Here is a 27765-nt window from a genome sequence, read left to right on the forward strand (position 1 = left end):
GCTAGGCGTCCTTTTCCCGGGTCGCATTCTGACAATGTATGTGAAAACATTGCGAATCCTTGCGTCTCGTTGGCTCGCGTGCGGAGGGGAAACCCGGAAAGGGGTGCGGGGTTGACCATGTGTTGGCTTCGAGGCTTTGGGAAGCCGGTTTTCCACTCAGTTGGGTCCCCCCTGTGGCCTTCCCAAAAGGGAATGCCGGGGTTATGGAGCCTGATTTACCAGGCACTGGCCGAAAGCCATGGAAATTGAGGAATGTGGAGGGGTTTTTCAATTGAAACCTATCCCTGCGGTTCATCCTTCACGAAGTCATGGATCGTTGTCGGGACTGGGTCGCGTTGTTGCCTAGCGGCTGGCGCATCTCCCGAGAGCAGTTCCACGAGTTCCAGACCAGAGAAGACCGATAGCGCTGCTCCTCGCGGCTCAGCTTCACCTGTTTCCGGGCAAAGCTCGAGGCCTTGATGGCAATTTTGCAGGCTGGACGCTCATACACGGGCGATGTCATTAGCGGAGGCGTATCGTAGGTGGAGCTGTCCAGGTGGGTGCGCAATTCGTGGCATTGGCGAACAAGCTGCTGAACACCATCCGTCAAGCGGGAAGCGCGGTCTTCAATGTCGGGCCAGAACGCATCGCCCCAGAACGGATCCTCGCGAACGGCGGTCTCGAGCGCGTTGAGCCAGCAGGTGAAGCCGGAGCGCGATCCCGCGAGCTGAGCGGCCACGGTAAGGAATCGTATTGTAGGTTCGGAATGGAGAACATGCAGAACGATGCAGGTTGGGCAGCGCGCAGTAAGGTACCAGTCGTGCTCCTCGATAAGAATACAGTGGAGCCAGGCAAATGCGCTGCGCGCCTCCCCGCGGAACGCACGTTCGGGCTCGGCCCCCTTTTTGCTAGGTAGAGCGCGGGTGGCCACTCGTTCCGCCTGGTGGTTGATCAGGAAGAGAGGTACGAGGAGGGTGTGAATTATGTCGCGATGCAGGCGAAAAGCTTCTTGTTCGGTCGAGTCGCATTCATGGCGGTGGGTAGAGCAGAAAGTCGGGCTTTCCATGCCGCAATCCTGACGGCGCAGCTGCTCCCGCATGGCGCAGAAGGCTTCATTACGTTCCAACTCGATCTGGTCGCGTAACGAAACGCGGAATGGGCAAGGGGTCTCGGAAGACATAATTGTGGGGACGAGTATCTGTAGGTCGATCAAGAATAAGGCAGATATAGTATCGACTAAGGATGAATTGAATATTCGACTAGATTAGACAACCATGTCGCCATAGATTCAATCATGAGTTTTTATCTGGTATAGGAAGAATAGTCGAGGATTCAGGGCGAAAGTCAGGGCGGGATTCAGGGCTAAATGCCAACGCCGGATGCGGACTGTATTATAGGGGTCCCCTTTGCGGAAACGTCATGGGGGGTTGCAGATCGCGCAGGGACTCTGGGTTTTTTGCCTTTTGAGTCCAGCGTTCAGGGTAGAGGAGTCGATCGCAATGGATCCAGCCCCACTAGCTGACGAACGCAGCCATGTGTGAGGCTTACTATTGGCGGATTTGGTCGGAATGGGTGGAGGCGAGTGGAGTTTGGAACAGAGTCTGGACTTTCCAATTCTCAACCCGTGGCGCACAAGCATGGTTGACCACTCTTTTCTCGTACTATAGATAGAGTCGTAGCTTCCCAAGGTCTTACTACTCGTCACGACTTACCTTGATAACAAGCCCATCAGCAACGGAGGCGCCCGGGAGTCTAAGACATTCACGCCACTGATCGATTTAATTTGTGTGATCGTATTTTCAGTCTGATACATTTGCTACCCTCCGATCGGCAGAGCGGCCCAAATTCGACCGTGCCCAATACCTAGACCTGGATGGCCGTTATATCGGGCCAGTTGACCGCTAATCGGAATCCAGAAAACTTCCAAATGTCTCCGTAGAGTCGATCGTTCCCGACCAGAGAAAGTGGAGACAGGGGCCCCAATCAGTTGATAGGCTTCTTTTTTTCCCTTTTATCTTCTCCAGATCAATCATACCATGTGTTGTGCATTCCAATCATGGTGATTTATGATAGGTTGATTTTCGATAGGAGTACAGTCCGGTGTGCAGATTAGATATGTACCCATTAGACCTCGTGTGTACTGCTACTGCTGAGCTCGCGAGAGGGGTTAAAGTGGAACTCGGCACACTCCGGCGTCGGCGGTTAACGATCGTCGTTCATGGCTGTTCGCTTTTCCATGGCCAAATGATCATGGCCAAATGATGATGGCGATGGCGACATAGGTAGTCAAGCTCTGAGCTATTTAGTGTGTCTTCATCATCCGGTTGTGGCATTGATGTGCGCGACCGATGGAACTTGGGGTTAGGGCTGGATCCAACGGTTCACTCCGCGTGGAGAACATTGTTCGATGAATTTTATTTAACCCTATTTACGGATTTGTTGACAAAAATCATTTCCTATCAAAGCTTATATAGCTATATAGTTGCTCTAGTGTCTATAGTTCAATATCATTGGTTTCAAAATAGTCCCAGATGACTCCATTGACCTACGTACCCCCGTAATCTAAGGCACGTTCGAGATTGGGGCAGAATCAGGTCTATTGTCGCGCTAGCTGCCACTGCAATCTCAATAATGGTTAGTGGTTGCCAAGCATTTCAATTACCAGGAATTTCCTACGTCTTCCCTGCTTGCGCAGCTTTTGACCTTTTCTGTTCTCTCTGTTGTTGTCGTCGGTCGCTCTTTCCCTGTCCCTGAAAGTGACTCTCTCGTTGTCCACAGGGTTTTCTTTGTGTGATTCTTTCAACTATTTTGGAGCATTCCGATCTTGGCGGCGTCAATTGTGATTGGTTTCTACAGTCTTACAGTTTCAGAGATAGCCTATCTTACACCATGTTTCCCTCGCTCGCGCTCGCCCCATTGCTGCTGGCCGGCTTGCAGGCTCTGACCGTGAACGCCGTCCCCACCATCTCCGCCACCGGTGCTAAGTTCTTCTACGAGAATGGTACTCAGTACTACATCAAGGGTATGATCCGAGTCCCTTCAATTCCAAGATTTGGGGCTAATTGAGTCTCAGGTATCGCCTATCAGCTCACCCCCGATGATCCGCTCACCAACGAGGCCCAATGCAAGCGCGATATTGTTCGCATGTCCGAGTTGGGCGCCAATGCTATCCGTGTGTACCACGTGGATGCCAGTGCCGACCACGACGGCTGCATGACCGCCTTTGCGGATGCCGGCATCTACCTGTTCGTCGATCTCGACACCTTCACCACCGCCATTGACCAGGTCAGTTGATCGTGATTATGCCAACACATCCAACGCTAACAAATATTTGGGAATAGGACGCCCCTCACTGGAATGAGACCCAGTATGAGCGATTTTCCGCCGTTCTCGACGAGTTCCAGCAATACGACAACACCGCCGGTGTCTTTGTCGGAAACGAGGTCTTGAACACTATCAACGGTTCCATTGCCGCCCCCTATATCTTGGCTGCCGCTCGCGATATCAAGGCCTATCGTGATAAGAAGGGATACCGTGAAATTCCGGTTGGATACTCCGCTGCCGACATTGCTGATCTCCGCCCTATGCTGCAGGATTACGTGGCATGCAACACGAACGCCTCCGAGCGCTTGGACTTCTATTCGCTGAACGCCTACGAGTGGTGCGGCGAGTCGAGCTACTCTGGTTCCGGTTACAATGAGCTCCAGAAGAACGCTACTGGTTACCCGATTCCCATCTTCTTCTCCGAGACCGGTTGCAACACCCCGGCCCCCCGTACCTTTGATGACCAGGCCGCTATTCTTGGCTCGGAGATGGATGGTACCTGGTCTGGTGCTATCATTTACGAGTGGATCGAGGAGACCAACGACTACGGTCTGATCAGCTACGGTCCTTCCGTCTCGAACGCCGCTGCTACTAACACTCTTATTGAGGATGGTTACACCCGCCAGGGTACTCCTACCCCCATTTCGCCTGATTTCACCAACCTCAAGACTCACTGGGCCACCTTGAACCCGACCGGTGTTTCTCTGTCGGCTTACAAGAGTTCCACTTCCGCCATCACCTACCCTGATTGCCCTTCGTCGACCTCTGGCGGCTGGGCTGTCAACCCCAGCTCTCCTCTCCCCACCCTTGGACAAACTTACAACAAGAAGGAGGCCACCGCTGACTCCACTGGCACTGCTACTGGTACTGCTTCTGGCTCTGCCGCTTCTTCCACCAAGAGCGGTGCCGCTGGCAATGTGATGATCGCTGGTAACCCCGCTACCGAGCGCTTGTTCACTGCTTCCATCGTCCTGTCCGGTGTTCTGGGAATGGTTGCCTTTTGGCTATAATAAGTCCCTTGCATAGACCCGGGGCGGGGGTTTGTAGTATTCTCATATGCATTGTGATTGTGGATAGACCTCTTTCATTCAGATACATATTTGTCAGCTGGCCGTGCGCATACGAGCCATTTCATTGAGCTTTTGTACACGATACACGATATTGTTAGCTATAGAACTATTTACAAACATGCGGTTTCTCCAATTATCGATATCAAGTATTATATCATAATAGTTTGAATATTTAGAAAAAGATGGCTTTCACCAGTAGGAAAATTTTCGCATTGAATGCATATGACAAATGAAAGCCTTAGATAAGGCGGATGGATTATAAATATTGAAACATTCCCATGATACTCGTACAATAAAAAACCAAGGGTCCACGGGTCCATCTATTCATGGATAGTCAACCCCTCAATCCCCGTCAAATGAATATCCAAAGAAGGTAAAGACAACTGCGGAGAAACACGATCAATCTCCACAATTGACGCAAGATCATCCTCATCAACCTCAAGTAAAGAAGGCTCACTCCCATCATGTATATCCCCAAGAACCTCACTATCACTCCCCTCTTCAAACCCAAAATCAAAATCGGAAACAGAAGAAGACTCCAAAAGAGACATCTTCGACTTCTTCTCTTTGATTCTCCTCTCCTGCTCAATTCTAGCAACCTCTTCAACCCTAGCAGCCTCCCTAGCCCTATTCTCCTCTTCTTCCTTCCGCTGCTTCTTCTCCGTTTTCTCAGGAGAAACGCAATGCAACGGAACACCACCTCCGCCACCAACCCCTTTGCTGACCGGAATCTCCCGTATAGCAGCAGCAAAACACTTCTGCACTCGTCTGGCAGTAGGTCGCTTGTCCGGTTCCGGGGAAAGCATTGCCCGTAATACCATGAGCATCCGCGGTACGGCCCAGAAAACGCGATCACTGCCTCGATCCCTTCGGCACCGTTTCAGGGCATCGCCTTCGACTAGAGCGATCCAGGATTGCACTTGGACTGCGTTTCGGGATAGATGGAAGGATGCATCTGCCATTCCGCCACCGCGGCCGGCACTACGGTTTCGGGCGGAGCGGTGCGAAGCGAAGGAGGACAGAGAGCGCTTGCAGAGGTGGGTTAATATGTCAAGGATGATTGCTGCGAGGGAGAAGAGGTCTGAGGCTGCGGGGTTTGTTTGAACCGATTGCCAGTTTGTGAGGGAGGGTGTTATCGACGGTGCCAATGTTGAGGGTGCCACCGAGGGTGGAGGATTTGAGGACATGATGGATGCTGCGCCGGATGAGTAGGAGGAGCTTGATGTTGATGATGTGATTGATGGTGTTGGGGCTAGGCCTTTCGGTCTTTTGTTCCAGATGCGGTTGAGGGTGGTTTTAGGGCTTTGGGTTGCCTCGCTGTTTCCTGATGAGGCTGCTGAGGATGAGGATGAGGATGACGAGGATGAGAAGGCAAATGAGAAGCGGGATGGTGAGTTTGGAAGCCCAATTCGTATTACTGTGCCTTTTGAGGCGGCGGAGTCGGGGCGTGGGATGTCTGGTGAAGATATTGAACCCTCGTCTAGGGTGGATAGGGCTAGTTTGGCAGGCTTCTTTCTCCGGCCTGTTCGGCCTCCTGATGGGAGGAGGGTTCGGCTTGGTGCTTGGACTGGTTGTACAGGTGCTGCGGTGCGAACCCAGCGCTCCGGGGCAGCGTAGTGGTAGCTCTCCAGATCATTGACTCGGGGTGGTGCGAGCAGTGAGTCCAGAACATGGAATTGACCCAGACATATTTGGAAATTTGCGTCGATTAGGACGTTGGAGGGCCGTATCGCGCCGTGGAAGTGGCCGTGGGCATGCAGCCACGATAGTCCAGACATCAGACAGTGCGGCCAGGTGATAAGTGTCTGGCGACGTTGCTCTTTGGGCAGCTTTTTGAAAGCTGGTGGCTCATCGGTGAGGAAGCTATGTAGTGTGCGCTCCGTCTCAGCACCGGTAAAGAGCACGCTGACACTATCATCGACAAAGTAGGAAGCGTAGATGGACATAACATGTTCATGGGCGAGCTTCCGGAGGGCCCGGATCTCCGCCAGGACTTCATCGGCAGAGAAGAAATGTGGTGCACCACCGACTTGCACTTGCGTTCGCATAAGCACTCGACATACAGATCCAGCAAGCACGACCTTATCGACGGAGTCGTCGCGACCCTGGAGTTCATTGTGGATGCCATTGGTTTTCACCACCTGAACAGGAACACCTTCATTGCCAGTATAAGAAACATGCTCGCCTTCACCAATTCCGCGTACCGAAAAACGCCATTGGGCGTGGAAGAACTTCGTATCGAGGGAAGGATCGTTGGCGCCGGGCGATAAGCACAGACGATCGACGTTCTGCTCGGCGATAGGAAGATCGTCATCGTCGCATGATTCGTCCACCAAAGTGAAAATGCGGTCGGGAATTCCGATGTCATTCAGAATGAGAAAAAGACGACCAGCTTTGAGAAGGATGTATTCCATGTAAGTCTCACTGGTCAACCCCTCCCCCCATTTGGGAAGATCAAAAAGCCGCGGCACATTTTCGGGTTGTAGCTGATTGACAATATACTTGGTATCTAACGTCGACTTGATTCGTTCCTCGGGCCACCAAAGCGAGGTGAGTTCTTGCATGTGTTGAGCCATGACTGTGGCATGGCTTACAGGAGGAAAGCAATTTTAAAGCTGACATTTCCAACCGGGAGGAGAGATTGGGATATATAAAAATGGCGCATCACCATGGTTAGGTATAGAGTTTGAGCCACAATATCGGGAACCAACATAATGAGTGGCATCGCCCCTTGTAATAGCCGTTAACTGAGTTGAATAGGCCACTGCTCAACGCTGACTGGTGGATGAGATGCTTATCTCGTTCTCCGCAAGGAGGCTCCAGGGCCAGTCAATAGCCCGGAAAATGGTCCGCGCATGTGGCCATCGGCAGCCATCCGGTTACTCGGGACATGCATGCTCATTGAAACCGGCGTGCGGCGAAAGCCCAGAAAAGAAAAGAAAGTGATAGATCGCGTGCAGGGAGAGCGCTGCCATATGCATTGTGGAGGGTGAACCAATCTCGGGCCACAGGCTTATCTACGATTTTCTATGTCCTGCCGAGATAAGCGGGTGATCTCCGCCGTGACAGCTCTGACGCTTTGCTTGTAAGGGACAGAAATCGATAATTGAGACGCTATTCGTTTTCTTTTTCTATTCTTCCTCATTCCAAAAACTGAGGATCGACCTCCAGCTGTTCATGCCGTCGATCCTTTGTGGAGTGGTCAGGGCTTCCGGCTGTGCACCATGCAGGCCCGCGGTCCGCGATATGGGGCACTGAGGCGTGGCGAGACCCAAAAAAGAGCTAAGCGGTTTCAGATTACGCAGAAAAGGCTTCCACGGCATCCGGATAAGCTTACTCTTTATTCATTGTTCTTGAGAGGCGTTTTCTCCTGTCTTTGTATGGTTCGGCGCTTCTTGCTTGGCGCAAGGACATGATCTACCGCTGTTTGTGTTTCGCGTCGTGTACGCGACGATCTTTTTGGTACTGGCATAAATGCAGCCTAGGGATGAAGAGTCCATAGATCACACTCGAAACTCAATGTGACTGGAATGCTAAATATATTGGACTTTGCTTCTTTGGTCTGTAGCCGAACTCGTGGTAAACATTGAAAGCGCGTATACCAAAAGGGTCTCATGGCTGACAATATCCATAGATTCGGGCCTATAGTATGCTTGCAGAATCAAAACAAAACGTTTGCCTCATCTATTTAGATTTTGTTTTCTTTTCCTCAGCGCCGGGGCCGCTGCTTCTAATAGGATGATAGCAGCCGTCCTTGCTGTCAAAATTCGGCATATGCCCATTGGTCTGATAAACGGCGCGCTAATGGCAACTATTCTTTATTTGCATATGTAGAACATTGCTACCAACATCATACTGTCCCGATGTCAGCTCAATATTCTAATCTTGCAGTATGTGGCGCTTATAGTGGAAGATTTGAAGATGCGACCGCGATAGGGGTAACCCCTGATTGCTGATAGGATTGTGGAATTTGCTCATGTTGAAAATTAACTAATCTGTAAAAGACATGAAAAGTACGGTTTCAATCTCTGCCTAATCATGATGTGTACATTGGGTACAGTCCCTGGTCATGAAACTACGAAGGTGGATCCACGCATAGCCCGGACTCCGGCTGCGCTGCAATTTCAGATTAATTGAATTCACACATTTCTTTTTTTAATTTTCGATGAGTCCACTGCATCTAAGTACAACCATGTAAGTTAACACTTCAAGCCACTGCGCGTGAAAGGGGACATTCGTAAATTTCCGGGGTCGGGTGGCGATGGGAGATCAAGTGTTTACATCCAAGCTGGGCAGTTGCTTGCGGGTTAGAACAAGAAGAAAGAAGAATTGAAAGAAAGCATAGAAAGATGGAAGGTGGAAGGTAGGCTGTCAATTAGGCGCAAAGAGGTAAGCGCGTTCGGAAACGCAAGAGCAGTTCCCTTGAGTACATATTAAGGCTTCAAAGTAGCCTCTCAATACGCATGGTCGGGCTGACTGAGCCTTTTCACAGCCCTTGAGGTGCATCAGGTTGGCCGTCTGGGACTTGAATGTACGTATTGAATAGACCGGGAAATATCGAACCCAGGGGATCGCCAAGATACAGCCAAAAGACTGCGATCTTGGAGGCGCCCTTGGGATCCTTATCTGCTGTTCATCACAAAAACATAATAGCTAGATGGAAGCCCACTGAGTCCAAAAATGCTATTAACATTCTCAAATACTGAAGTACATATATGATATGATGTATGGAAAATAAGTTTTGGTCAGGTTTCTGGATGCTGATGACACTATTCGCAATCTCCTGAGAGATGAGAGGACCAATAAGTCCCAAGTTCGATTCCAGATTTAGTCAAAATGTTTTCAGCTTTCTTATCGTTCTGAGCATCTTAGAATGGAGCTAAAACAGCGTTGATAGATTTACAGCTTCAGCAGTTCAGTGAAAAATGACGTGAGGCCAATTACGAGCGCAAGGGACTATTATAGTCCAATCATGATTCTTCTATGAGTCGAGCTACTATGCAATGTTTGCCGCTTCTGGCACCAGTTCTTTGACTGTATACTGTATTTTTAAGACTTGTTGAGGCTTTTATTTCTCTGAATAAAATTCCAAGACCTCTTTCTCCCATCCATCTTCCCTTCTCATCCGCATGCTTCAAGTAAAAAGTTTCCATCAAAGGTCACTCTGATACCAGGCCTTCGGTATACTATTTAAAAGCCCATTAGGGTTAAGGGTGACGAAATAGTCCTAGATATATGTCTGCAAGAGGGGCTGCCACTCTTCCTCTTTGCTCACGGGAACAGCGCAACGAGCGCCCTGGTAGCTTCTTCATCGGGTTATATTCTATATTCACCGTCAACCCTAAAAAGGGTTCGATTCGCAAAGTCGATATCTTTGACTTTCGGCGTTGAAACAAAGGTTTTTTCTGCTCAAAAACTGCAGGGCCAAAGCCTCACTCCGCAAAATGGAATCCCGTAGGGCTGCTGATGGAGAGGTGGCGTTGAAAATACGCGCCAGTCAAGTAACCCATCCTTTAACTTAACCTAAACATGAAGGTTCATTCTGCTTATGACAGATTCTCGCATGGACGTATCATACTGAAGATCATGTGCTGTAGAGCAAGGTATTCCTTCTCGGAGAGCAGAAGCGCGCGAAACGAGCGCAGAAATCTCGATTTTATCAATGGGTTGGGCAGTCTCATCCTGTTCTGTTTTCTTATCAGCGAGGTCGTATTTTGCTTCTTCCTGTTCATAGGAATTAGCATAGTCCATGGCAGAGTTACTTTCAACTTACTCCCCATTCTGGACAAATTCTCTGCGGCAAATCTAACCTGGGGCCGTAGTACTCCTTACTAAAATCCTAGTAATAATTATGAGCTACTTATCAAAAGATTTATGGATGATTTGTCTACTAGATAACAAAGTGGGTCGAGCTGCACGGGGCATATCTTCCATAGTCATCCTTTGTGCGCTTATATCTACCCCACAAGTCCCACTGCCGGGTCGGTTGAAATGATTCCCGAGCGGGGTGACCTTCCACCAACCCCATCAATCGTGACACCACTTCATTTGACCACGCCAAACTCGCCATGTACGAACGGCAAAGGGTGTGGCGTGCCTGTCAAGCATGTCGTCGCAAGAAGGTCAAATGCGATGGAGAACATCCCTGCCAAAGCTGTACCCGGAACCGATCCGAGTGCGTCTTCGAGCAATATAACAACATGAAGCTAGTGGATCCACAGTATGTGCCTCCTATTCGTCACATGAGAAGATTAGTGTTGTGATCAAGGCAATCAAGGTCATTTTTATTTCATGGCGCTAAGTTTCAATGCAGATATGTCAAGAAACTTGAAAATCGACTCTCACAGATGGAGAAAGAGTTGAAACAGCGCCAGTCCGATCAAGATAAGAGGATTCCCATCGATTTATCTGCACAGGTTCCAGATATTCCAAATCCAGACATTGAATATCAGGAGTATTGTCAGCCGGTTCCCGAGGGCGCTGTATCCGACCCAACGGATGAGTTCCTAGCGCCTTCTATCGATGCAATCACGCCAGGACCAGGATTGCGACGAGCGGATATAGCTCAGGTGACCGGTAATTATAGCGCTGATGCACCGAATGTACCAGTATTCGAAAATCATAACCCTCAGCATGGAAGCGAGGTTGCAATACCTCCAGAGCCCAGTACAATTGACGTCACACGAATGGAAGAGCCCATGATGGAAGCCCTGATTGATGTTTATTATGACTCAATCTACCCAATATTCCCCATCATCCATCACAGGAATTTAAGGTTGCAATATGACATTTGGCTATCTGCTCGCAACAATGGCAGACGCGAAGATGACAGTGACTTCTCCGCTTTACTGTATGCATTGCTCGCCGTAGCTGCGTCAGTGATCCCTAGCCAACATGCTATTTTCAACCAGCAGGGATTGCACGTCTATAGAGATGTTGGGTTGGGAGAATTACTTCACTCACATGCAACCTCCATTGCTACTGGACGATCATACCGAGTCAATGCCAGATTTCCAATGAACATCGTCATCGCTCAAGGCCTCCTCAGCCTCTATCTCACAGAAGACGGCAGAGTCAACGATGCATGGGTCACAACGGGTCATGCGATCCGGCTGTACCAGGGATTGGAATTAGACGAGGTCGGGGATGCATCGGCTACAAATACATGGCACGAGCCTAAAAAGCTTTGGTGGTGTTTGTATATTTTAGATCGTTCGCTGTCCACGGCACTTTCGAAACCTTTGGCTATCGATGATGCAGACAGCGATATTGAATCATACGCCGAGGAAGATGAGCCACCGTCATTCCACGCAAAGACAGATCCCTGGTTCTCGGTGATTGCAGACTTCCATGTCACAATGGGTCGAATATACCGATCGGTCCGACGGATTCGCAAGGCCCACCCGTCTCAAAATGCCAAATTGAGAGACACGCTCCGGTCGCATGTGAAAAGACATGACGCAGAGCTTGAGAGGTACTATCGAAAGCAGGTATTGCCCAATATCAAAGAATCCAACCATCAAATTGGTCCTCTCGCGCTGCAAACAATTGCCATCTCATCCTACTACATCGGAGTGGTTCTCCTATATAGAACATTCATCGAGCGATTGAATATAGCAGAGCCCGCAGCGTTTCTTCGATGTGCCGAGGCTGCTTCCAATTGCATAAAAGCCACGCCTCACGTCATGGCAACCGTTCCTGCGAGTCATTTCGTTATCCAACAGAGCCGTGCAATATACGCAAGTGCCAAGGTTCTGTTGCATTGCATGCGTCTCGCCCGCAACCCGACCTTCACCAACAAAGCCTGGTCAGATGTTGAGAGCGGCTTTAACATGTTGAGGAATCTCAAGATACAGTGGCCGGAGATCAAAAAGTATCAGACGCTCACTGAGGAAGACATGCGATTTACGCAGAGTGACCTTGCTAAACATGACCTTTTCTACCACACGTTCAGCCGATATGGCGAAACATCGCCTGTGTCCATTACCAGTCTCGTTTTCGATGAAATTGATCAAGGAAGCTCCGGTCTGGACATGACCGTTCATCAGGAAGCGGCCAGAGCCCGAGAGGAGTCAGAATCGATCTTCACTCGGGGCAGTGAGTCTTCTGAGCGACAATCCAAACGGCGAAAACTGACCCCCGACTCCTTTTTCCCATGTGACCCTACAGCTATATTGCATTTGCTACCGTCCTCTGAAGAGCCCCATGATAATGAAGAACACAGCATGGGTATAGACGAGGATCTTTCTGACCCACAAGCACTCTTTCTGGGGGACTTATCTACAGACCCTTTTGATGATTCGATGCTACTCAGCTCGATTGAGCAATTTCTGTCTTATCCCAGTGAATAATCTCTGTGATCTGTTTTTATAAATCTTGTACTTTCAAAACGATATGTTCTCTAGTCTGTCAGCCATCCCAATGAGAAGGCTAAAGAAGAACTCCGCAATTCATCAATCTAAACGCTGTACGACTAGTGGGCTGGCGCAACCAGACCACAAGAACTGCACTTCCGGCTGGCTTCATTTACCATCCAATCTTCAATCACGTCCTTAAGCTGCGCTTCAATATCCTCACAGTAGAACTGCTCTTCTCTAATGATCCCAGGAGCCTCCGTATGAGCCTCTGTGTTTTCACAATACCATCGGATTCGGTCTATACATCGTGGAGGGCGAGTGCGCTCCATAACAAGCCCAACTGTATCTTTATATCTTCTTGGAGAATGAGGGATGTTTGCTATATGAACGAAACATTAGGTCCATGGCATATACGAGGATACGTAACCAGAGAATCATCATACCAGGCAAAAGAAATGTTTCACCCTCTCGAATTATAATATCGCGGAAGTGGGTATCGTTCTCAACGATTTTCAGAAGCATATCTCCCTTGACTTGGAAGAACCATTCCTAGAGCCAATTAATCAACAATGAATCAACTATTCACCTCCATTCATACCTCTGTTTCATTAACTACGCGATTATTTAGCATAGCATCCGACATCGATCACTTCTCTCATGACGACTTACTATGATAATCATTCCTGGTATTCGGGCCCCCAACGGCCATCAATATGAAGTCCTTCCCCGAATAAAGACATGAATTGTTTACAGGAGGTTTCAATTTTTCAGCATTGGTAGAAAGCCACGAGGACAACGCAAAGGGTCCCGGGATAGCAGTAGAACTTTGAGTGCTTGACAGAGCTTCCATGGTGGCAAAGTGCTCTTCCGGTTGTGAATACGGCACAGAAACCCCGGGGTAGCGAATATCTCTTAAATGGTGGATTGCAATGTCGTCGCCCGTTGCCCGCATATCCAAATCGCAAGTGGAGACTGTCAGCCGCAACGACATCCGATTGATCACCGGGTCGATCCGAGACCCGCTTCAGGGGGACCGAGCATCATCGCTTGCAAAAGTCATATAGATCGGATGGGGAATATAATAGAGTCAAAGGAATACCCAGTCGAAGGTAGTATTTTCTAAAATTTCACGTACCACGGCCCTGAAACCAGCTGCCAGCCATCTCATACAGCATGACCGTGAACTATAGCTGTTGCACGTGCTCCACAAGGGACGCCCGGAGCAATGAAAATGGAGTTCGGGGTGCGAATAGTGCATTCAAAATCGACATGCACACACATATCATGCCTCCATTCCTGCCTGATTTTTCCAAGTCGCATGGGAACCCAGACGAGAATGGCAAGGATTGGATGACTCTTCGACCACATCCATCAAATGACGAGGCAACTGGCCAGAGCGATGACATCTCTCCCAAAGTGGATATGTATGTTGGCGAGAAATTCTTCCGAACTGTCGAGCCAAATTGCTTTGATCCAGATGTGCGCATGGCAGAGATGGATGCCACAGGTGTCGATATCCAGGTCATCAGCACCGTACCCATCTTATTCTCATACGACAAACCAGTCGAGCCTGCCGCAGCTTTAGCTCAGTACTTGAATGATCACATCGCGTCTGTCTGTCGTGATCGACCAAGTCGGTTTGTAGGGTTGGCGACGGTCCCCTTGCAAGACGTGTCCAGTTCTGTAGCCGAACTAAAGCGCGCGAAGAACGTGCTCGGATTAAAAGGCGTCGAGATTGGAACTGAGATCAATGGGCATAAGCTGGATGATCCTGATTTTGAACCATTTTGGTCGGCATGTGAGGAGTTGGATTTTCCTATCTTTGTGCACCCGCTGGGATATGAGCTCGAGAGAGAAAACAAGAATCGGTGGGGAAGTTATTGGTCTGCGTGGCTAGTTGGAATGTGAGTATTTCCGGTCAAGTATAGACTTTGACATGGCGTGACTAACATTGCATAATAGGCCGAGCGAGACAGCATTGGCGATGCACTCGATTCTCTCATCAGGCGTCCTCGTCCGACACCCAAAGTTGCGATTCTGCTTTGCGCATGCCGGCGGTGCTTATCTCCCTCTCCTTGGAAGAATTCAGCACGGCTATGACTGTCGGCCTGATCTGGTAGCGCATAGCTCGCACGGACTATCTCCGGAGAACTACTTTCAATCGCATCAGCACAATATTTGGATTGACAGTCTGGTGCATGATCCAGACTTGCTTGAATTTATCTGCAAAAAAATTGGCTCCGATCGGGTCATTATGGGAAGTGATTACCCTTTTCCTCTGGGGGAAATGCCAGTTCCTGGGAAGATGTTGGTTAGTGATCAACAGATGGATAAGATGTTCTCGCCTGAAGCGAGGGCGAGAATGCTTTCAGGGAATGCGATTGAATTTCTCGGGTTGCAGGATATAGTCAAGAAGTTTCCACATCAGCAGTGATTAATATTATTGAGCGAAAGAAATAAATCATGAGTTAAAACTTTGTTGTTCAACTTTGAATAAGGAAATTGTTTAGCCAGTGGATTAGTGTAGAGTATTGATATTGACGGGAAGACATGGGGACCCCAGATGGGGAATTTTGGTGGAGAAGAGCGGCAATAGCCGCTTTGTCTTACGCAGTGTAGACTCGTGCAAGCACATTTGAACACAAAATATTTAACAACCAGCCGACGTGGTGTAGTGGTAACGAATGCACTTTGAGTATTCTCATATTCTCATCGCAAAGCGTCGGGAATACGTCCTTCCAGGTTTCGGATGGGCAGGGACTTTGACGGATGGAGCTTCAAATCCTTCCGGCAACAATGTCTTTTTTGAACGTTTTTGTTAATCTTTCTTTTTCTCTTCGATTTCCAAGCATAAAATTACACTACAATAACGAGCTCCATATTGAGAAGAACGCTGATGGGATGAACTCTAATTGGCTGTATACATTTTGCCCCACAAACAGCTCATCGGACCCCTATCCTATTGGTCATAGCTTATCCTGTAGTTATTAACCATCCATGTATTGAATTAACCAAGCAACAACCATTCTTGCTTTTCTTATCACCCTTCATAATGAGTTCAATGTCGGAGATCTGGAATCTCAGTACCCTGGATGATGCCAAAGAATATTTGGCCGGCCCAGGCAACAATTTACGCCTACAAAACTTCATTGGCAATGAATACTCCAAACATGGCAATCCCGATAGCTGGATCGAGTCCTTTAATCCTCGGACTGGGGAGGTTCTAGCAAAGCTCCCTCGAAGTGATGCACCTGATGTAGCTCGCGCCGTGGAGGCTGCCTCGGAAGCGTTTCTATCCTGGTCGAAAACTACACGACAGGAAAGATCGGATATTCTCCTTCGCATTGCCGCCATTATCCACGAGAAAAAGGAACTTTTCGCCGTTTGGGAAAGCCTCGACCAGGGGAAAACATTAGCTCGAGCTCGAGTCGAAGTTGACCGCGCGATCTCGAACTTCCGGTTGGTATTTTGTACGTCTTCATTGCTACTTGATGCTAATCTGTATCTAGATACTTTGCAACTTATATTCTACACGAAGAAGGCTCGGTCCGCTTTGTTGATGGCCAACCTTCAACTTTAACATACGAACATCGATCTCCTATCGGGGTCTTTGCGTTAATCTCACCATGGAACATGCCCTTGTACCTCCTCACATGGAAAATTGCACCATGCATTGCCTTCGGATGCACAGGCGTCGCAAAGCCCAGCGAAGTCACCAGCATGACCGCCTTCTGTGAGAAGTCCTTCGATTCATTCCAGGTTCATTTTTGCTGACCGTTCCCAGTACTCGGTGAAGTATTCAGGCAAGCCCAGCTGCCACCAGGCGTGATGAATATCGTCTTCGGTGATGGACCAGGCGCCGGATCAACGCTCGTCAAGTCCCCTCTCGTGCGAGGCGTGTCATTCACAGGTGGCACAAAAACAGGCATTAGTATCAGACGCGATACAGTCGAAGATATTGGCAAGCATCTATCCTTAGAACTAGGAGGAAAGAACCCAACACTCGTCTTCGACGATGTTGATTTCGACCAGGCTGTTCCGATAGCAGCACAAGCCGCATTCGAGAACAGCGGTCAGATCTGTCTGTGTGGATCCCGGATCTATGTTCACCACGCTATCTATGAGCAATTCGTATCCACGTTTGTGAATTATGTACGGCAACATTACCGGTGCGGTGAAACGGTTGGTCCTGTTGTTTCCCGGCCGCACTACGATAAGATTCGGTCCTACCTCCTTCAAGCTCAGAGTGAGAAGGCTACTTTTCTTTCCGGGGGCGTGCCCGCTGAGGTCCCCACGGGCGGGTATTGGATCGAGCCGACGGTGCTCAGCGACCTTGGTACAGATAGCATCGTCATGCGTGAGGAGATCTTTGGGCCGGTGGTCACAATCTCAACGTTTGACACAGAGGAAGAGGCAATCAGGCTAGCAAACGACAATCCTAATGGACTGGCAAGTGTTCTCCTGACGAAGGATGGGTCGCGGATGCGCCGCGTCGGGGAACGGATCGATGCCGGACTGGTGTGGGTTAATTGCTGGCTAGTACGGGAGCTGGGCACGGCATTTGGAGGAATGAAGGCATCCGGGACTGGCCGAGAAGGCGGTGCACACAGCCGAGATGTGTTTACGAACCTGCGGACTCTCCATATTCGTTAGTAGAACTACAGTGACTGGTTCACGGGAATGACGTAACGGACCGTTCGGATCTATCTTCGGATCTATCCGAGACTGGGGAAGAGCCATTGGGGATTTATTCATCAGTAGCCATAGCACAATTCTTTACTTCCTTCCTCCAGCTCTCAACTTGAAAACTGCACTCTCATTGGATCAACACCATGTCGCAAAGCACCCCATATTTCCGTCCTTCAACGCACGCTCAAGGCCTAGCCAACTACCCACATGCGCGAACAATCACATCCCCCGACGGAAAGGGATCCTACATCTATGTCTCGGGAACTTCATCACGTCGCGGCGATGGGACCTTCGTCGGCGCAACAAGCACCCCAGATGCAGACGGCAAAGCCACACTAGCGCTCGACATCCGCCAGCAAACAGCAGCCGTACTATCGAACATTGATGCCATTATCCAAGGCGCCTCGAATGGTAAAGCTACCATTGCGAATGTGATCGATGCGACAGTCTTCTTGACAGATATGAAAGGCGACTATACTGGCATGAACGAGGAGTGGAATCGGGTCTGGCCCGATCGGAATACCGCGCCAGCTCGGACGACTGTTGAAGTGCGGGCTTTGCCAAGGGACGAGATTATTGTGGAGATTAAATGTACAGCCTACTATGTATAATGTGGGTAAGACAAAGAATAAAAGGAATGAAATGTCGAGCACCTACGATTTTACGGGGATGGAATGATAATAATCACTATGTGAATTGACATAAAACCTAAAGTACACAAAAAACTCCCCTGTACCCATAAATCAGAAAACGCGAACCAAACCCATGTTCCGGGCTGCGTAGATAACAATTATTTTGTGAGTCGGTCACAGTGCGCATGTTCAGACAAAAATCAAAGAACGACATAACAAACGAGATTCGGGCGTAGATTGCATTAAGAATATTCGGAAATCAGTATGCACAACCCGCCAGCGGAAAGACATCTAACTTCTATCTAGATGAAGAACGCAAGGAAAGAGGCAGCGATGCCTAGGAAAACGCTCGTAAGAGCGGACTCAGTCACAGGCTGCGCCGAGTTGTAGTACGGCGTGTAACTTGGGGAGGGTGTTGGGCTCCCACTCCGGTAGGGGGTACTCTTCCAGATCGGCGTGGGGGGATGGCGCATACGACCAGTTGGAGTACCGGTCACATAGGGAACGATTGCAACGGATGGTGTGCTACCCCAGGCGGTGGTAGTCACGAAGGTGACCAGAGGCACCGTGACGGTGGAAGTGCGGTACGTGATCGTAGTGGCGGGGACAACTGGAGCAGTTGGAGTGCTTGCGCCGGAACTAAGTGCAGGGAGCGTGGGGGCGCAGACACCTCCAGTCAATGTGATGCTTGCCGGGATGTTGGTCATGATACCTGGGTTTTTGGAAACCCATTTTGCGCAGACACCAGCGAAGTAAGAGAGGCCACCTTGGATCTCTGACTTGGAAACACTCGAAGTATTGATGCAGTCTTGGACCTTGTTGGTGAACTCGCTGTTGGGGCAGTAGCAGTTGGACGATGTATCCGAGGCGCAGCTGGTTGAATTTAGCGAAGTGTTGATGCACTGCATGACAATGGTGGACGCGGAACAGGCAGGTGCTGTCGGGGTGGCCGGGCTTGGACAGTCCGTGCACACTGTCTCGGTCGAGGTTAATGTGACTGTGGACGGGGAGTGTGTAAGGAATGTGCTAATGCTATCACCAGATGACCATGTAGCCGTGGATGAGTGCCAAATGGTGCTCTCGTAGGTCACAGTCACAGTTGATCCAGAGCCAGGGGCGTTAGGAGTGGAGTGAGAATCGACACCAGTAGGAGTGGGTACGATAACTACCGGGGTAGTGATGGTCGATGTGGATGAGAGTGTGACTGTAGACGCAGTGCTTGTAGTCACGGTGTGAGTGGAGCCACCAGAAGTCAACGTCGCTGTGACTGGGCACCAAGTCGTGGTCAACCAGGTAATAACAGTCACTGTCTCCTCAGGAGTAGGGGTAGAGCTAGCAGAAACGGTCACTGGAATAACGGTCACTGGAACTCCAGGAGTAGTCTCAGCAGCAGTGGTCTCTGTAAGAGTTTCTGTCTGTTCAGGGACGCTTGGAGTTACAGTATGGCTTGCACTGCACTCTTCGCTACAGGTAGAGGTTAAAGTTACCGTAGAGACGGTGTGAGTAGTTTGGAAGCTTGTAGAACCGCCGGTGACAATTGTGCTGGTAACCGGGTGGGTGGTGATGCTTGTGTAAGTCACAGCAGTAGTCACCGTGTCTCCCGGGAATCCTGGAGTCGAGCTTGCACTGACACCGGTGGGAGGCGTGACTGTTACCGTAGGCGTAGCAGGGATGGTCGATGTGGAGGTCACAACAACCACCGAGGGAGTGCTCGAAACCGTAGTGATGATAGAAGTACCCGAGGTGTGTGTGGCAGTAAAAGGACACCATGTTGTGGTGGTGTAAGTCACGATAGTAACAATTGAACCTGGGGTGTCAGGGACGGCCGGAGTCGAGTTTGGACTGACACTTGTGGGAGGTGTCACTGTAGCTGTGGGGGTAGCAGGCACAGTCGAGGTGGAGGTCACAACAACTACCGAGGGAGTGCTCGACACAGTAGTTATGATAGAAGTACCCGAGGTATGTGTGGCTGTGAACGGACACCATGTTGTTGTAGTGTAAGTCACAAGAGTGATAGTTGAATCGGGACTACCAGGGGTGGAGCCAGCGCTAGCACCAGAAGGCACAGTAAGAGGAATGGAGGCAGTGAACTGCGACGAAGACACCGAGCTGGATTCCACGGAAGTAACCTTGGCCGTTGTCGTTTCAGGGGTGGATGCGGAGCCAGACTCCGAGGATGTTATTATGGCGGAGGTAATTTCGGGAGTGCTAGTTGCCGGAGTCGAAGCATGCGAAGAGCACTTCGGACAGATGGTCGATGTGGAGGTCACAACAACCACTGAGGGGGTGCTCGAAACGGTAGTGATGACAGAAGTACCCGAGGTATGAGTGGCTGTGACCGGGCACCATGTTGTTGTCGTGTAAGTCACAATAGTCACGGTTGATTCTGGACTTCCAGGGGTAGAGCCAGCACTAACACCAGATGGAGGTGTCACTGTAGCCGTAGCTGTAGTAGCGGGGATAGTGGACGAGGAAGTCACAACAACTACCGAAGGAGTGCTCGAGACCGTAGTGTAGGTATGGGTGCCTGAGGTTTGTGTAGCAGTGACAGGACACCAGGTTGTAGTAGTGTAAGTCACGATAGTGATAATCGAGCCACCTGGCCCACCCGGAGTGGAACCAGCGCTGACACCAGGAGAAATCGACGTGCCGGTAACAGTAAGCGGAGTAGATGTCACGGTTGATCCTGGAACGGCGGGAGTAGACAAGTGTCCTGTCTTAGTCTCAGTCACTGGGCAGATGGTTGTCGAAACAGCAATAGTACTGGTGACAATAGTAGTCGAGTCAGCAGGGCAATCCGTAACTGTCGCAGCGCAGCTAGTAATGGTAACCAGGCTGGTAGAGTAGACAGTCGATGTAGTCCACTTAGTGGTTGAGGCTGAGACTGCACTTGGCGAGACTGTAACCGGAGAAGACCCTGAAGGCTGAGGCGAATTGCTGGGTGAAATAACGGGAGAAGGCGATGACGATTGTATCGGAGAAGAAGTAGGCAAAACACCGCTAGGGCCAACAGGAGTGGAAGTCTTCTCTGTACCAGTCTCTGTCTCGGTCACTGGGCAGATGGTTGTCGAAACAGCAATTGTACTTGTGACAACTGTGGTGGAGTCAGCAGGGCAATCAGTGACCGTCGCAGCACAGCTAGTGATGGTGACCAGGCTGGTACTGTAGACAGTCGACGTAGTCCACTTAGTGGGCGTGGGAGTGATACCAGTCGGCGTAGTGCTGGGAGCGACAGAAACCGAATGAGGAGAACCAGCCGGTGGACTAGCAGCAGGTACAGAAGGCGAGTTGGTCGAACGTGAGGAGCTAGGAGAGCCAGCCGGAGATGATACAGGCAGGACACTAGAGGGCACAAGCGGGGTAGAAGTTTTCTCTGTGGCAGTTCCAGTCTCAGTCTCCGTCACAGGGCAGATAGTGGTTGAAAGTGCAATGGTAGAGGTAACCACAACAGTCGAATCAGCAGGGCAGTTGGTAATTGACGCAGCACAGCTAGTGACCGTAATCTCGCGGGTGGTGAAGACAGTTGACGTAGTCCACTTCTGCGAGGTAGTGGCCGCAACAGATGGAGTCACGGTGTTTGTGGCCGCTGGAGTTGCGTTCGGAGTAGGAACTGACAAGGAGATAGGCGAGGTGACAGGAGAGCTCTCAGGCGAGCTACCACTCGGACTGGATCCAATAGGAGTGGACTTTACCGCTGGAGTAGTATTAGCGTAGGTGTCCGTCACCGGGTGCACCGCAGTAGAGATGGCAAAGGTAGAAGTGATGACACGAGTAGAATCAGCCGGGCAGTCAGTGACAGTAGCCGCACAGCTAGTGACCGTGATCACGCTGGTGGCATACACAGTAGATGTTGTCATACGGTGAGTCTGAGCCGCGGCACTTGTCGTCGCGCCGACTGGAGAGATTACAAGAGCCGAGGGGGTTGAGCTCGATGGAGTGTTGGTAGCAACAGAGCTAGAAGGACTCTCAGCTACCGAAGATGGTTTCTGCACGTTGGCCGAAGCACCAGCAGCATGTGGGCTAACAACGTTGTAGGATGTGGGGGAGCTCGAGGCAGTGTTGCCTGGAACAACAACAACGGGGCTGGTAGAGATGGGAGACGCTTCAGCTGAAGCGGGGGTAGGAGCAGACTGAGGAACAACCTCAAGGGGGTTGGAAGCTGAGGCACCATAAGTTTGACCGTTGGCATTGGCATTGACAGACTCGGTGTTTGCAGGGTTGGTGTATCCAGCATTGCCATTGTCAGTCTCAGCTGCCGGGCTAGATGTAGGGGCAGTAGGCTCAGGATCAGCAGACGTAGTAGTCTCCTCGCCGCTTGTTCCAGCAACGTAGGGAATCGAAGAAACCCCACGTTTACGCATATCTACACGCGCTGGGAAACGCTCAACAGCCGGGCCACTCGGAATGATCAACTGTCCGCAGTTGAACAAGATGTTGTAGATACCAATCTTAGCACGGGTTGCCCTGTTGTTCTCATCAAGTTCAAAGCGGAGAGAAGTAGCACCGGCGCAACTGTCAACGGGAATGACCGCGACACGACCGCCAACGCGAGTATTTAAGCGGCAGAGGTTGCCGTCAGGCATCATGAAACGCATCTTGAGATCAATGGGCTCGGAAGCCGATGCATAGATGGTCTTGATGGAGAAGGGATCTCGGGATGAGATAGAAGGGGCAGATTCACCAGACTTGGTGACATTGCTGACGATGGATTTCTTCTGTATCATGTTAGTCACAGTGTTATGAATTCTACTATTGGGTAGTAAACATACTCCATATCCCGTACCAAAGGTGCTGCTGGAGGTGAAGCCGGTGAAGTTGAAATCAGCATAAGTGGAAATTGGGCCATCCTCCAGAGTTGCCCAGTTGAAGCCAAAAGACCGCTCCTGGTACTTGCTGCACTCCATGAAAGCAGGCTCTTCATGACTAGGCTTGTCGAACCCCCACCACTGTAGAAAAGTCAGTGTTGATCTTTTGGTTATATCCATATTTATGTAAGGCAAAACACAAAACCATAAACACAACACGTACCGAAGGGGCAGTATTGGGGAAAGCGTAAATCGTAGCTAGAAAGACGATAGCAAAAACAGACAACATCTTGAAGAGGTTGATCACCGATTGATCAGGACGAAGGGAGCCCATCGCGACGACAGGTGGTGCAAGAAGCACGATATGTTTGGAAAAACAAAAGTTAGATTAGAGGAAAGTAGCAATCCGAATAAAAGATCTTTGAGCGAGAGTGACGAAGGTCAGAAAGCTTCGAAGAGATGGAAAAGCAAGAAAGGTTGAAGGTCGGTGGAAGAAAGAAAGTCAAGAACAAAGAAAGGTAAACAACGAGAGGACGCAAAAGAGAATGCGATGAGAGTACCAGCCCCCGTAACAAAAGTGAATGATGAACCTCTCTTCACTACGTGGGGAACCCTCTCTTCTTTAATACGCGCCCCATTGAAGTCTTCAGCTATTTACTTCACGGTCTAGAGCTCCACATCCACTGTGCATTTATTCCTCATTTGTAAGACAACTTGACACTATGGGCGCTGTGTCCTCCAATAGGCAGAGGACTGAAGTACCTTATGAAACAAGGTCAACCCAGAAGAGGCAGCGTAGCATCCTTCCAGTAGACAAAGCGGAGACTACTGCAGGAACTAGCAAAGCGGCTAGCCCAGTATCCAATCAACTAGATTAACCAGTTCTTCAAGTATGGAGCTCTCAGTTCGGTGACATCCGGCGGTTACAGGAGGGAGCCAATAAGAGAAATTAAGGATCGGTCTAAAATAGGCCCCATTGACGAATGTCCCAGCGCCAGATCGACACGGGTGCACAAAGCTAAGGGTCTAGTCCAGCGGTTAACTTCAGCACCAATCACCGCTCTTCCCGGGCTCTGGAGTGGGGACCGGGTGGTCTAGGAGCCGCCAATCAGAGAATCCGGGGGGATCAGGACCCCAAAAATAGCGCCTGACGGATCTTGGTCGGCGCCATGATGCAGGCACGCGCAACCCGTCTGCATCATCTCGTTCTTCACTCCTGCGTGCATACCCAGTCGACTGTTTTGCTGCGGGTTGAGAACACTCTACTGCAAATATCTTCTCGCGCTTTGACCTCCATAGTCACGCTACTCCCTCAGAACTCCTGCTAGCGGGGCTCTCTTTCAATCTGACACATGGCTACTGTCAGACTAAGCAACTGTGGCGCAGGCCCTTTGTGTTGTTCAATGGGAAATTGTCTATAGAATAGGGACTTAAGCTAGGTTCCCTGCTGGTTCAAGTCCACCCATGCAGGGATTCTTGAAGCCTTGGTATTGAATAGAGTAATGAGGGGTCCAAGTGACATGATTCCTTTACCGAGGCCCTTGAATACGTAACTGGATGAGTTCGAGATTTAATTTTTTTTTTTTGTTCTGGTAAAAATAAAATAAGACATCCATCACTCATGATAAAGGCAAAAAAAAATATCAACTCCTGAAAATCCAGAGGTATCACCGTCTCCTCTCGAACAGCGAGGGAGTCCATGGCAAATAAACACATATGAGAAGCGAAGGAATGTAAAGGCAAAAACATCCAATGCAAGAACACAAAAATTGATCAACTTTTGGATCATCAGAACCGCCATCGATATTCCTTTTAGTAACAACATGAGGATGCGGGGTTGTTAATCATCCATGCCAAACTTAGATCTCCATCCATTTGATGAAAGATCAACAAGAGCATCAATAATCAACCTGCCTCCCGGCACAAGTCTGCCAGCGACTCAACAAATGTAACAGTGTCCGTGTGTATCATGCGATCTTTTTTCAAGATAAAAATCCAAACTTCGTGGAATCGTTAAATGGTTTTAGCAAGGAGCTAGAGAGGTACTTGGGTGCGGCGTTGCGCATCCATGAGCTTGCGACGCACAGCCTCGCCACCGGTGTAGCCACTCGCTTTGCGCTTCCTGGTGGGGGTACGCTGGTCAGTGTGTTTGGCGTGTCGGAAGACGCTGGCAGGCCGCGCGGGGGAGTTAGCGGGCATGAATTCGCGGTGCTGAGGGAGACGGAGAAGGGCTTGGTATCGGTTGTGGTTACGACGGAATGCCGTGACAATGCCCTTATCAAGGTGTTCGAGGAAGCGCTCGGATTTACTGTCCTGTTGGACGTCCGAGTTACGCTTGGGTGTTGGGGTGCCCATATTCGGCAAGGAGGATCCACCAGTCATAGGCGAGATGAGTGCGTCATCATCGAGATTGCCCATATCGTCTTCATCGGAGGATCCATTGCCAAAATCGATGAAGTCATCCACATTGAGAGCGGACTCCGGGTCGTCTTCGTCGTCCTCTTCAAAGGAGCTGTCAATCGCAAAGTCGCGGGAGGGGTAGAATGCTTCAGGGGGGCCCATGACCTGACCCCCAGGAGCCAGGTCGTTACCGAGGGCCGTCATCATGAGATTGGCGCTGGAGGCCAGCATAGGGCTGAAGTCAGTCTGGTTGGGGGATGCAAGGGCATCAGTATCACTCTCATCGATCAGCTGCAGAGTGGTCTGGCGAGGGCTGTTGTTGGCGGTGCCCGGCATGCTGTTGGCCGCAGAATCCAACCAGTCGTGACGAGAGGAAGCATAGGCTGGGATAATGACAAGATGCTTTCCGGTGCAGTCTACCAAGGCTACAGGCTTGTGAGGGTCCGCCACGAACGTGCCCATGATTGGGCCGCGACGGCGGGGGATAGTATCGCTCTTATCGTCGGTAGCGACCAGCGAGTCAGTGGAGTCCCGACGAAGAAGGGAGCGAGGGTGAGTAATGGTGGCTGGAGGGGGAAGATCCTCATCTGTTGTGTCGCCATGATCGGCTGGGGGTGTATTAGCAAAGAAACATAGAAAAGCGGGAAAATAGCCAGCATACTCTCATAACCACTCAAGCTGCCTTCGGATGTTCCCTCGGACTCGACGTGGTAAATATTGCCATGGCCATAGTCAGCATCACCAAACATATCTTCAGACTGGCGACGATGGCTACGATGGTGGTCGTTGTCGCTTTCAATCATGCGACGCAGTTGAGGGTCCAATGAGTCTTGCTGGAGGAAATCACTGGGAATTTCATCCTCAGTGTGGGAGTCACTGTCAGAAGAAGAGTCGGATCGCTCCTCGAAGTGGACACGGCGAGCCACGGAGGTTTCCACCGGCTCGCTGGCAATCTCAGGTTCACCAAAAGTGTCCATGGCACTGTAAATCTGCTCCTCGTCAAAAAAGGAAGCAGCAGGCAGGAACATCGAGTCCCCAAAGATCTCAGCGCCGTGCCACTGGTCATGAGAGGTTTCAGAGGTGGGCAGGATACGATGTTCTCTCTCGGATTGCATGATCATCATCTCTTCCAATTTTTCAACATCTTGTTCTTCGTCTTCGGCATCGGTGATGTAGTCTACCGCAGCGTAGACATCGTCTGAGCTGTCTTCTGAATCACTGTCACTGCTCACGATGTTATCGGATTCTTCATCCTCAGAAACCCGTATTCTCTTGGTCGCTTTGGCGGCTTGTCGGCCTGCCTTGCGGGAGTTATTCCACCGGCGACCAAATGACCGGGCCTGCGCCAAGGGCCGGTCTTCTTCGTCATCAGCATCATCTTCCGAATCATCGGCCTCCTCACTCAGTTCCTCAAGAGAAGAGACACTGGAGACACTGGAGACCGACGAGGAGGATGCGCGTCTTTTCCGCTCAAATGAGGCGGTTCCGCCATTGCGGGAGTTGGCCATCTTTTTCGCTTGCACAAGGGCCTTGGGGGACATATTGAGGTGTTTCCGGTTGTTATATTCAGGTGTCAATGGTCGTTGTGTAGTTTTAGAACCCTTGGAAGTTTTTCTGGATGAAAATGGGCTCGACTGCGGCATATCGGCACAGTTCGTTCGTCGGTACAGAATGCAATTTTTTTCTTCGTTCAAGTGGAGGGGTATTTTTGTCACAAGGAGCTTCCTTATTTTTCGGAGGTGACTAGAAATAGATTTCCAGGGAGATTCGGTTTCAGGGATTTCGTATGTTGGATGAAAGGGTTCCCAGGGGAGAGTTGGGGAGTATCGTCAAGGGTGGGAAAAGTGAAAGTTTTTTTTCGTAACCACGAAGCACCTCCAGTCCACGATGGACGGTCAAGTGCTCTTTCTGGGACTGTACTAGGGGGGCAATTCCGACGCCAAAGGTGCATCAGAAGAGGAACAGATATCGTCAAGTTGAATTGAAGGTCGGAGCTGCAGGACTGAGGAGCCGGCAGACAGGCTCCCCAGCGAGGCGTTTACAGCTCAACGAAAGCCATTTGGCAGGAATTCTTGACGGGTATCTTAAAAAGTGACAGTTGGTGAAAGGGGGGTTTGAATAAGGGTTGACCTGGTAAAGCTGGGTTGTTGATGAGAAGAAGATGTGAAGGGATAATAATCCAATGGATTTTTCCCGCCAAAGCGGAAGTGGGGAATGGGGCGGGTTGATTGGCCGGACTCCACGAGCGCCCATTCGTTGGCGTCAGTTCACCGCATCTTTCGCGCCAATTGTAAACTTGCTGCAATTGGAAATCCTGCACGCTATTCTCGGATTCTACGGTACAGCTGCCTAAGAGACTTGGACTTGACTCCCAAGGGGTGCTAGCTATTTGGCTCTAGTTGACTATAGGTATGGAAAGCTCTCTATCAAAGAGGGGAAGAGGAAAACTTTGCTAAGGAATGGATCCAGATCCAGAACTGGGGCAACCATGCGGGTCCATTGTGGCAGT

The 27765-nt window shown here is 50.1% G+C and overlaps 10 protein-coding genes across 10 annotated transcripts; 5 read left to right on the forward strand and 5 right to left on the reverse strand.

The window, feature by feature from the left end:
- Positions 1-298: 298 nt before the first annotated feature.
- N7484_006113 (uncharacterized protein) lies at positions 299-1159 on the reverse strand (the record flags this gene model as incomplete). The annotated part of the gene is made up of 1 exon (XM_057116531.1): positions 299-1159. One exon carries the CDS (start codon positions 1157-1159, stop codon positions 299-301), a length of 861 nt encoding a protein of 286 aa, XP_056972414.1.
- Positions 1160-2868: 1709 nt separating this feature from the next.
- On the forward strand, positions 2869-4313 carry gel6 (putative 1,3-beta-glucanosyltransferase; the record flags this gene model as incomplete). The annotated part of the gene is made up of 3 exons (XM_057116532.1): positions 2869-3001; positions 3053-3264; positions 3321-4313. 3 exons carry the CDS (start codon positions 2869-2871, stop codon positions 4311-4313), a joined length of 1338 nt encoding a protein of 445 aa, XP_056972415.1.
- A 380-nt stretch (positions 4314-4693) lies between these two features.
- N7484_006115 (protein kinase domain-containing protein) lies at positions 4694-6949 on the reverse strand (the record flags this gene model as incomplete). Its single annotated transcript, XM_057116533.1, has 1 exon — positions 4694-6949. The coding sequence occupies one exon, from the start codon at positions 6947-6949 to the stop codon at positions 4694-4696; it is 2256 nt and encodes a 751-aa protein (XP_056972416.1).
- Positions 6950-10441: 3492 nt separating this feature from the next.
- N7484_006116 (Zn(II)2Cys6 transcription factor) lies at positions 10442-12724 on the forward strand (the record flags this gene model as incomplete). Its single annotated transcript, XM_057116534.1, has 2 exons — positions 10442-10593; positions 10687-12724. 2 exons carry the CDS (start codon positions 10442-10444, stop codon positions 12722-12724), a joined length of 2190 nt encoding a protein of 729 aa, XP_056972417.1.
- A 122-nt stretch (positions 12725-12846) lies between these two features.
- On the reverse strand, positions 12847-13721 carry N7484_006117 (3-hydroxyanthranilate 3,4-dioxygenase; the record flags this gene model as incomplete). The annotated part of the gene is made up of 4 exons (XM_057116535.1): positions 12847-13109; positions 13174-13279; positions 13329-13342; positions 13400-13721. The coding sequence occupies 4 exons, from the start codon at positions 13719-13721 to the stop codon at positions 12847-12849; spliced, it is 705 nt and encodes a 234-aa protein (XP_056972418.1).
- Positions 13722-14014: 293 nt separating this feature from the next.
- Positions 14015-15164, forward strand: N7484_006118 (amidohydrolase family protein; the record flags this gene model as incomplete). Its single annotated transcript, XM_057116536.1, has 2 exons — positions 14015-14634; positions 14693-15164. 2 exons carry the CDS (start codon positions 14015-14017, stop codon positions 15162-15164), a joined length of 1092 nt encoding a protein of 363 aa, XP_056972419.1.
- Positions 15165-15782: 618 nt separating this feature from the next.
- Positions 15783-17383, forward strand: N7484_006119 (aldehyde dehydrogenase; the record flags this gene model as incomplete). Its single annotated transcript, XM_057116537.1, has 3 exons — positions 15783-16189; positions 16240-16463; positions 16515-17383. The coding sequence occupies 3 exons, from the start codon at positions 15783-15785 to the stop codon at positions 17381-17383; spliced, it is 1500 nt and encodes a 499-aa protein (XP_056972420.1).
- Positions 17384-17562: 179 nt separating this feature from the next.
- Positions 17563-18030, forward strand: N7484_006120 (RidA family protein; the record flags this gene model as incomplete). Its single annotated transcript, XM_057116538.1, has 1 exon — positions 17563-18030. One exon carries the CDS (start codon positions 17563-17565, stop codon positions 18028-18030), a length of 468 nt encoding a protein of 155 aa, XP_056972421.1.
- A 323-nt stretch (positions 18031-18353) lies between these two features.
- N7484_006121 (extracellular serine-threonine rich protein) lies at positions 18354-23190 on the reverse strand (the record flags this gene model as incomplete). The annotated part of the gene is made up of 3 exons (XM_057116539.1): positions 18354-22766; positions 22821-22997; positions 23080-23190. The coding sequence occupies 3 exons, from the start codon at positions 23188-23190 to the stop codon at positions 18354-18356; spliced, it is 4701 nt and encodes a 1566-aa protein (XP_056972422.1).
- Positions 23191-24890: 1700 nt separating this feature from the next.
- Positions 24891-26899, reverse strand: N7484_006122 (uncharacterized protein; the record flags this gene model as incomplete). The annotated part of the gene is made up of 2 exons (XM_057116540.1): positions 24891-25864; positions 25918-26899. The coding sequence occupies 2 exons, from the start codon at positions 26897-26899 to the stop codon at positions 24891-24893; spliced, it is 1956 nt and encodes a 651-aa protein (XP_056972423.1).
- Positions 26900-27765: the final 866 nt, after the last annotated feature.

This window comes from Penicillium longicatenatum, assembly GCF_028827895.1.
Source record: "Penicillium longicatenatum strain IBT 33135 chromosome Unknown contig_3_segment0_segment0, whole genome shotgun sequence".
NCBI classification, from domain to species: domain Eukaryota; kingdom Fungi; phylum Ascomycota; class Eurotiomycetes; order Eurotiales; family Aspergillaceae; genus Penicillium; species Penicillium longicatenatum.